General features: G+C 39.0%; 2 protein-coding genes across 4 annotated transcripts; both read left to right on the top strand.

Moving 5' to 3' along the window:
- Positions 1-974: 974 nt before the first annotated feature.
- LOC146714874 (transmembrane protein 272-like) lies at positions 975-3,719 on the top strand. Of its 2 annotated transcripts, XM_085451225.1 has the most exons (5): positions 975-1,074; positions 2,545-2,620; positions 2,701-2,751; positions 2,836-3,000; positions 3,514-3,719. In XM_085451225.1, exons 2-5 carry the CDS (start codon positions 2,560-2,562, stop codon positions 3,702-3,704), a joined length of 468 nt encoding a protein of 155 aa, XP_085307351.1. In that variant the 5' UTR covers positions 975-1,074; positions 2,545-2,559; the 3' UTR covers positions 3,705-3,719. The 2 variants fall into 2 exon arrangements, with proteins under 2 accessions (XP_085307351.1, XP_085307352.1); XM_085451226.1 differs by lacking the exon at positions 975-1,074 and having other exon boundaries at positions 2,555-2,620; positions 2,864-3,000.
- Positions 3,720-5,856: 2,137 nt separating this feature from the next.
- LOC146714873 (transmembrane protein 272-like) lies at positions 5,857-9,398 on the top strand. 2 transcript variants are annotated; one of them, XM_085451214.1, is made up of 5 exons: positions 5,857-6,940; positions 7,179-7,248; positions 7,343-7,393; positions 7,531-7,689; positions 8,504-9,398. In XM_085451214.1, the coding sequence occupies exons 2-5, from the start codon at positions 7,200-7,202 to the stop codon at positions 8,800-8,802; spliced, it is 558 nt and encodes a 185-aa protein (XP_085307340.1). In that variant the 5' UTR covers positions 5,857-6,940; positions 7,179-7,199; the 3' UTR covers positions 8,803-9,398. The 2 variants fall into 2 exon arrangements, with proteins under 2 accessions (XP_085307340.1, XP_085307339.1); XM_085451213.1 differs by having other exon boundaries at positions 5,857-7,248.

The raw sequence follows: 9,398 nt of genomic DNA, 5'->3' as shown, positions 1-9,398 counted from the left end.
TTAATGTTGCTGTTGATATTTCTTAATCACCGTGAGTCTGTACTGTTTGAAATTATGGGATTCTGCAGATGTGGTCTGCAGTTCTTTAGGTGGGAGGACTACCTTCTTACTTTCAGGTATGTGTGCAGGCACTGCTTTGACTTTCGGAGTCAAAAAGATCAAACTGCAGAGGGTTATTTACTGGACTTTTAGAATTAGTGAGACTGTAAATTATGTCATCACCTGCACTAATTGGAGGTCACTAATCCTGGCATGAGTAAACAAATTAAAGTCCTCAAACTAACTGAGAGAAGTAAAACTGACTGTTTTTTCTTATTTAGTGCAACAGCTCAAGTACTGAAACATACTGTAGCTTTCATCTGGCTGAGCCTTTTCTTTTTAGATTTATAACATTTACACACTGTGCCTGAGAGAAAACACACTTGGCTGACTGCAATAATATTCAAACGCCACTAGATGTCCCCCTAATGCCTCTTATCATCCAGCCTCTGTGTTGGTCTTCCAGTTCGGCCTTTTTTCAGTGTGGTTGTAGCCCATGGGGCTTGGCCTTTAATATGGAGATGGTACAAGGGCTTGCTCCAAACTGTGCCATAGGCCCTCTTCAGATCAGTCAAACATGGCACAAAACAGGTAGCCAATCAGAATTGCAAAACAGGAGCAAAAGAAACTGTTCGGCATTGGCAGAGAAGATTTGGTAAGTTTTTCATGGGCACAAACATCGCACTCAACTCTGCTGCCCAACCAACAAATGGGTTGAGCAGCAGCATCATTTGAGTGAAAAGGCGGGGCTCTAGAGTTCGACCAATTTCTCAACAGTGCAAAAAATAAAATAAAAAATAAAATAAAATCAGAAAATCAAAAATCGAATGGCCCCATTCGGCAAAAACAAAAAAACAAAAGTCTCCGCACTCTGATAGTCTCCATGTAATCAACAACAACAAACACACATTATGCCCATATCATGGTCTAAACCAATCAGAGATAGTCAGGGGCGGGACTTCTCTGATTGGCCGTGGTCCAGATATTTCTGTAGCTCTTCTTGTCTACATTTGAAAGTGCGGCGGATAGAGGGAGGTGAGTAGCGTGATTAACGCAATATCGATTCATTAAATCCTGAATCGACTTTTAAGTATAAACGTATTTTTGACAGAAACGCCAGAATCTCAGGTTAAAGCTCACAAAACTATTTCAACAACCACCAAACAGCTAAAACGGTAAATGAGAGCAGGTTAACGGATTCGACATAAAAACGTCAGAATCAGCGAGATGTCGGTTTTCTGACCTAACGGCACGTACACGGACACGCTGAAAGTCGAAAGCACAGATCCGGTCTTTGTGTTTACGTCACTTTTTTTGCGCTAGATTCTGATGCTGCAGGTTTTTTTTCACTCTCCAACCAAAACTGACTGAACCAGCAGCAAAAAAAGATCCAAACTATGCTTCACATTTGATAAACATCGTCACGAATTCCCTCTTACTTTTGCTGTTTTGCTTCCACCAAAAGCACATCTGGCACAGCTGCTCTCTCTCTCAGTATACTTCAAGAACAGTTTTCTGTCTCAAATCTGTTTTCTGCATTATTCGTTGGCTTATTACGCACAAGTTATGTACAGTGCTGTCGGCTACTGTTTTTGTTTTTGTTTTTCAAAAATGACCTCCACAAGAAAGCGTAATGTCTGCTGTTTAATAGCGAAGAAATTTCAACTTTTTAAATATTTACATTAAAATTAATTTTTTTCTAAATTATGCCAAATTACTGCTAAATGATCATAATTATAATATTTCTGAGTGTCTGAGGCAAAATTGAATCAAATCGAATCGGGACTTCGTGAATCAGAATCAAATGGATTATAGAAATCAGTGATGATACTCAGCCCTAGTGAGTAGCCTAGGCCCGACAGAAGTGGATGTAGCTGTGGGTAATGAGAAAAGATGAAAAGAAGGATTGATAACTTTTTCGTTAAGGCCTGATCTGTCTGAAATTCATAGCCAGTGCTCTGACACAGAGCCATCAACGCTGAAAAAGCACAGTGTATCCAGAAAGCTCATTATATGCTGCGCTAAATGCACTGCCCAAGTTTCCCCTCTCCCCACTGCCTTTAAGCAGCAGTCAGCAGCAAACAGGTCGTCAGAGGAGGCCGATGTGATTAAGTTTAACATTGTCTACAATATTGCCAAAGAGTGCCAAAGTGCCAAAGCACTTTAAGCACAAGCACTTTTTAAGTAACTTATCCTTCCTATAGAACTGTGCTCCAAATAAAGAACTTTGTTAGTTAATCATTTACAAATCAATAATGTCTGTATGGACAGCAACTTAAAAAAAAAAGTGAACTTGATTAAGCAATGCGGTTGAAAAATTTGGGTGCACCTAGCCTTTGTTTTGTGCAGCATTTACAGGGTGTAAACCCACTTCCCTTTGGGGAAGGTTTTTTTAAAGTTTGCTTGGTCACCTGGTTAGATTTACTGCTTCTGTGATTCTTGAGTCACTTGAGTCTTGTGATAGTCGTGAACAAAGCTGAACTTCTGTGTCTTTATCTTTTGAAGTTTTCATTGGAGACGATGCTTGAAACGTACACACTGACATACGTCTACAGACGTAGACCTCCATTTGTGGTCGTAGGTAAGAACTGGTGCCACGCTGACCTCAGCAGGACCATCATCAGACAGATGACTTTAATATGTGTTCTGTTTTTGTCTCAGGATGTTTCCAGGTGATTTTGTTTGTCATGCACATTGCTCAGCTCATCATGGGTAAGCACAGGTGCACTCACTGTTAGACAGATGTAGACATTTTCATAAATGTATACAGTTAGGTATTTTTCTGTGTCCTAAAAGGAGCATTGAACCTCCATGACTGTCCCAGGGAGCCCTTTATTCCCATCTACCTGCTGGTGGTTGGAGTGGTGACCTTGCTGTTCTCCATCCTTCAGTGTTGCCGCAACTGCAGGAGCGCCTGGAGCTGCCTCGTTTCACTCTTCGTCTTCTGCTGGTTCATTGCTGGTAAGCTGAAAAATGGAAGAAAGCAGTTTTGTTTTGTTTGTTTGCTTCCCAGAAAGCAAATGTAAGACTCAGCATGTAGGTAAAACCTTCAGACATTCTCACCCAATTACTTCCTGATCTTACTGCTCATATGTTACTTCCACTGGTTGCCTTGGTTACCTCCTCCAGACCACACTATTTATGTGTGTTGCTGCATTGTTAAATAAACTAACACTGTCTGCACTTCAGTCAAATCTTGATTGTTTGATTTTAAATTCACTCTGCTGGTGAACAGAGGTAAATAAAATAATGTGGAACCCATTGATTTCATGTATGAAAGTTCTTGGTATGGGCAGCACCAAAAAACCAATAAAGCATGTGAGAGAAACAGATATGGTAGGTGTACCATAATAACAAACATTCATCAGCGTTATGTTAATGAATCACACAAGTGCACTGGAGAAAGAAAATAAATAATAGTCATGAAACTCTTCACTTCTATATTAAACATTTTATTTTTGCTCTGTCTTTCAGGAAACGTGTGGATCTACTCCGTCTATGAGCCCAACTACAATAAGACAGCGAGCCCGGATATGTACTGCGACAAAACACTCTACCTGTTTGCCTTCTGGACCATGAACCTGAACTACATCCTTTTAGGCTTCTCGCTCTTCTGTCCCTGTTGCTCGTGCTTTTTTGTTTTGCCTTTACCCTATGGTGAATAAACAAAAAGCAATGAATACTGTGGATGGTGGTTTATATTGAATAACGATTTAAAAAGTTATCTTACGTCATGTCGTAATATGACACGTTCATCATTGGCTGATGTGTTAACAGGTTCCTTTCATGTGAGAATATGAAAGTAAAGACATTTATGTCCTTGTATGCTGTTGTATTATTTTAAGCTTGATTTGTATGTTAAGTAATACTTTCACACACTTCGCATTTTCTGATTTGTCATCCTTCTGACACTCTTATCTTTGATTTATCTGACATATACAGACAACCTGAGCTCGTCTCACGGCTTCCTTTGTGTCTCTGTAGGCTTCATTACTAGCTCGTCATGATGCCAGAGAGTGATAGACCTCAACACACTTGCATATCTCAACCAATAAGTAAGAAAGTGATTTTGAACAGTTTTGCACACATCTGCTGCTGCATGGTGTCATTTGTGAATGAAACCATATCGTGTCTGCTGTCCGTCAGATTTGATCTCCATGGTATTCTTCATCATGTTTGTTGTTCAGGGGATAGTTGGTAAGTGAGAGAGGCACTATAATCAGAATGAATTTATCTACATTCATTTAATGTGTTGGAAATAAAACTTGAAAATTGAAATAACATAATGAAATAATGAACTGTGGAACAGCAACTTGACACTCCTCATTTTCGTGTTTGTAGGATTTGTGCACATTAATAACTGTCCGAGGCGCCATTCATCCCCATCTATATGTTCCTCTGTGGTCTCATAATCGTCTTCTCTGTACTGAGCTGTTTGAAGAACTGGTGCAATATTTTCTGTTGCTAAATGAACAGACTAAATGAACAAGTAACTGAGAAATAGAAAATAATCCTCTCGATGACAAAGTTAGGATTTAGCTAAAGGAGTGGCTGATTGCAGATTCCTCTTAGAAACACTGGTTACAGCGATGTCACATATAGGACTCTATCCACCAGTTTTTGGGGTATATTTACGTGCGATCATAACAACACCTACAATAAAAAGAAATAAAAATAAACAAATAAATAAATAAATGTGCAGAACAAAAAGAACTCAAATCTGACTTCTAGACAGCACATTTTTCTTCAAGTCATTTGCGCCACTTCTTCCAAGTCCAGCAAAGAACTGACTGCAATAACATTCAAAGACCACTAGATGTCCCCCTAATGCCTCAAATCACACAGCCCTTAATGCTTCATTTTTGATATTAAGCATTTATTTTATTTTATTTTAATTTATTTTGTTTTGTTTTATTTATCACACCAGCCTTCATCATGGCTGTTGTTACTGTACTTGAAAGGATGATAGCATTACTACTACTACTGATAAGAATAAAATTAAACATTATTACTCCTTCCTGATCAGTTTATCCAGCTCCAGTGCTGATCCCCCAGCAGACCACAGTAAAGTACGCTGTGCTCACCACAGCTGACTGATGGAAAATCAACATCACTTTGCTGCACATGTTTAAGGATCACGGCTCTTACTGCACATCACCAAATCAGCGAGTGCTCTGCCCAGCCTCACACACTGTGTCCAGTTTGTCAGATAGTCAGTAATCCATGAGATGGTGCACGTGTTTACTGACACTTCCTGTTGTCCTCCTCTAAGTAGCAGCATCTGAATCTAGTTAAACGTATTTGAGGAATCAAAGGTGATCAATAACTCTAGTAACAAGCAGATGATTGCATCATCCACTGACAGATTTGTCCTGCAGAGCATCAGAGATGTTTTTACCTGGAGTCTTGGGTGGTTTAGCCACTCCAGCACCTTCACCAGATGTGATGTGAGGGTAGCTGGTTAATAGCCGTTAAGCTCTGATGGTGCTTACTTCTTTGGGTAGCAGATCCCAATATTTGAAAGTCAAAAAGTTGGCTTAATTTCTTTAGTTTAATACATTAAAAAAAACTTTGCGTGATCTCTCAAAGAGCTCACTTGTGGGAAATATCACATCTGCCAATGAAAGATGTTGCTGCGAAGGAATAATAAATTCCTTCACAGCAATTTTGAATAATAACTTCAAACTTGTGTCAAAAATTTCAAATTTTGTTTGGCAAAATGAATAAAAACTTCTCAACAGATGGGCCATGTCACATAAGGTTTATTTACTGTAACATGCCAATAAGAAATCTGAGTGTACCCAGTGTAAAAATGCTCAGTTAGTGCCTGATGACCTGAAGAAGATGTGGATGTCTTGCTTTTCATCATCATCCTCCATTGCTGATGCTAGCTGCAGCTCTGTCAGTGAATTTGGATTTCAGGCTCAACTACTGTACACTCTTCAGGTTTTAGATATATTTTCTGATTGACCGGGTGCTTTATCAGGTTTTATGTGTTGCCATGGTTATTTCTGAGAGCTTTGTCAAGTTATGAAAAGTTTAAACACGCATGAGACAACTTGCAGCTCACCACCGTTGTCTTGCCATCTTTGTTTGTTGGTCTTCAACACATCCGAAGATCGCTGCTCACTCCTCTGAAACTCTTGTTCTTCCTCTAATCCAGACGTGTTCTGGTACCAAAGTTTGACACCAGCTGATTTATTAGTACAGACGGTTGGTATCCTAAAAAGTAGAGTTTGGTATACAAACCTATTGTTTCTACTGTTGGCGTCTCCTTCTTTGTAAGTCAGCCAGTGTGGTTGTGTTAGTCGCTCTGGCACAAACAGCACACCAAAGCTGATCCAAGTGTTCAGTGGGTTTGAGGTCAGGACTGCAGGCAGGTATTACCATCCAAACTCCACCTCTGTCAGGGCGAGCGTTGTAGCGATTGCCACTGGTTTCAGTCTTGTGTTCCCAGTGATGCGGATGCTGACGCACACTATCACAATGACTCAAAACTTTGCCTTAGTCTCTGTCATGGTATCTGTGTATCTTCGCTGATGTCTGCTCGTCACTTATCCATTTTTTAAAATTTCTAAAACAGTAACTGTAATTCAGAAAAAAAGACTGATTTCATGCAGTTTTCATTCATACTCACGATAAAATGAAAATGTACCTAAAGTAGGAGGAATTATCCTGGAATTTTGAACTGTTTGACATTTGCTGCACAGAGCCAACAACACCAAAAACAGTTTGGGGTGTTGTTCTTTAAGGAATATGGCTGAAGAACAAGTATTAAAGTGAAAGTCACTGTAAAAGGAAGTGTAGACAGCAACACTTTCAATCTGACAGCACTATATATTGCCAAGTTCTCATGAAACCGTTCTCTTCAAAGACAAAGACCTGTCAGTCGTGCAAACAGGTAGGCCTTAATCCAATCACTTAATACATTTAAGGTTTATTTGATAACTATTTGATATACATTTATATCCATTTGTTATTCAGATTTTCGACATGCTGTATTTTCAGTATCATTTCATTTTCACAGACTAACGAATAACTGTTTATAATTTGTCATACTTATTCTAGACTTATCGTTTCTTTTACCGGACATATAGACAGCTTGAGCATATCTCACAGCCTTGTTTGTGTCTTTGTAGGTCCATTTATAATTAGTCATAATGCCAGAGAGTGAAAGACCTTATTTCACCTGGATACGTCAAACAATAGGTGAGAGAATGATTTAAAATGTTTTTGCACACGTCTGCGGCTGCAGCTTGGAGTCATTTGTGACTGAAATCACTTTGTGTCTGCCTTCCTTCAGCTTGCACCTTGCTGGTTTACCACATCATGTTTTTTCTTCAGGCGATCACTGGTAAGTGACAGACGCTCCATATTCAGATTGCATTCCTTTTAAATGTATTTTATGAAAACAATGTTTAAAAAAATGAAATAACCAAAATGATGTAATAACCATTTGACCGTCTTTATTTTCATACTTGTGGTTTGCAGGATTGGTGCACATTGATGATTGTCGAATCGACCCCTTCATCCCCGTCTATCTGTCTGGTTATGGATTCATAGCCGTGTTCTGGTTGTGGTCTAAGAGGTGGTGTGGTATCATCCTTTGGTCTGCATCCATCGCCATTGTCTTTATGTGGTTCATCATGGGTAAGCGTTATAAATTATACAGTTTCTTAACAGTGCAGTACTGAGAAATATTACACATAGTCTGCATAGCATAAAAAAATAGCAACACGAAAACCCAGAGATTTTTCACAAGAGTAAAATTATTGGTGATTATTGGTGAAATATCCCTATTGCTGCTTTGTGCTTGCTTGAAGTGTAAGAAGTTTCCATCACTCTTGTTTCCTTTTACATGATCACAGTTTTAAATAATAAAGTTATTGTAGATGCAAATAATCTTCATGAGATTAATATGACTGAAGGTCAGGCTTCAGGCTGTAATACAAAAGAAGAGTCACAATTCACAAACTGTGATGTGTTGTTTTCTGCTGCTTTCAAGTGGCTGAAATTCACTGGTGCAGCTTTTAAGAAGAAGAGCTTTGAAACTAAATAGAAATAAATAATTGAATAATTGATTCCATGCTCCCTCTGTTCCGTTTCTTCCTTGTCACTCTTGTCTCTGTGCTCCATGGTCTGTTTTTGTGCCTTCCTAAACCTGTCGTGTCCACGTCGCTGTGTCAAATCTGCTTCTCTGCTTCCTGTTTTATTTTGACAGTCTCCCGTCGGGGTGCGTAATGTCCTGTTTTGCCCACCTCAAAAAAGACATGTCAGCCGTGTCTCCCAGCTGTTTCCTCTTGGTCTTGTTCACCACTTGTATTTAGTGTCTGCGTCTATCCCTGCTCATAGTCTTGTCCTACCCTCATACTCGCCTGTGTGTGCGCACATTTGTGTCTTCTTTTCCTGCCTCCTGCACAATCATGATCAAGCTTTCTTAACTGATTCCCTTATATTTCTCCAGGTACCATTCGCATCTACTCCGTTTATCAACCTGACTACAACAAGAACACTAAAGACCCCGATCATTACTGCGACAAGACGCTCTACCTGTTTGCATTTTGGACCACCAACCTGGCCTTCGTCCTGTTAGCTGTTCTTTTTTGCTCGTATTCTTTAGCTGTTTATTTTCTGATAGAAAGTGATGATAATGAGACTCAAACGCTGCTTGGGGATAACCAAAATAATGCAATGTTTATAGTTTACTTTTTTCAAAGGCAAATCTCATTGAGACATGAGGTCTCAATTTCAAGAGCAACCTAAACATGACTGAATCGAAATCATAATTCAATTACTATATACAGCCAATTCACAACAATAGTAAAAACAGCTTAAAGTGCTCTGTATCATAAAGACCCCACAATACTAAAAAGAAACCCCAACAAGACACGACCCCCTATGATCAAAAACTTGGCGAGAGTGGGAAGGAAAAACTCCCTTTTTAACTTAATCTCGGGAATCCCACAAGCATCCTTGGTTTATTGCAGCATAACTAAGGGAAGATAAGGGTCACCTGATCCAACTATAAGATTAATCAGAAAAGATAAGCATACAATTGATCAATATTATTGATTAATCATTATTGTTATCTGTGTTTTATGTACATTTGGAGCTTATCGCCCAGTATTTTATCTTGGTTAATACGGCAACGTGAAACTTTTGCAGTTACCATGTAAAATTACAATTAATGATTTATGTCTCATCTTTTTATTTAACCCTCTTTCCTTTTAAAAGTGTATATGATGAAATTTTTATGTATGAAATTCATGTGTTAGTTGTGTTTTATTTACTTGTAAATAAAAGAAAATAAGAATAACTGTCACGGTTTGCCGGGGCAAGCCGTGTGGAGTTGGAGAAAG

This window comes from Copadichromis virginalis, linkage group LG3 (assembly GCF_057382275.1).
Source record: "Copadichromis virginalis isolate Kocher_CV1m ecotype Utaka linkage group LG3, C_Virginalis_male_GT1.1, whole genome shotgun sequence".
Lineage (NCBI taxonomy): Eukaryota > Metazoa > Chordata > Actinopteri > Cichliformes > Cichlidae > Copadichromis > Copadichromis virginalis.
The sequence above is the reverse complement of the archived record's forward strand: the minus strand, read 5'-3'. Positions and strand labels throughout refer to the sequence as shown.

Coding starts and splice junctions, on each gene's coding strand:
- LOC146714874 (XM_085451225.1), top strand. CDS start 2,560: ATGCTTGAAACGTACACACTGACATACGTCTACAGACGTAGACCTCCA. Junction 2,621..2,700: donor ACCTCCATTTGTGGTCGTAG/GTAAGAACTGGT, acceptor TTTTTGTCTCAG/GATGTTTCCAGGTGATTTTG. Junction 2,752..2,835: donor CATTGCTCAGCTCATCATGG/GTAAGCACAGGT, acceptor GTGTCCTAAAAG/GAGCATTGAACCTCCATGAC.
- LOC146714873 (XM_085451214.1), top strand. CDS start 7,200: ATGCCAGAGAGTGAAAGACCTTATTTCACCTGGATACGTCAAACAATA. Junction 7,249..7,342: donor CTGGATACGTCAAACAATAG/GTGAGAGAATGA, acceptor GCCTTCCTTCAG/CTTGCACCTTGCTGGTTTAC. Junction 7,690..8,503: donor CTTTATGTGGTTCATCATGG/GTAAGCGTTATA, acceptor ATATTTCTCCAG/GTACCATTCGCATCTACTCC.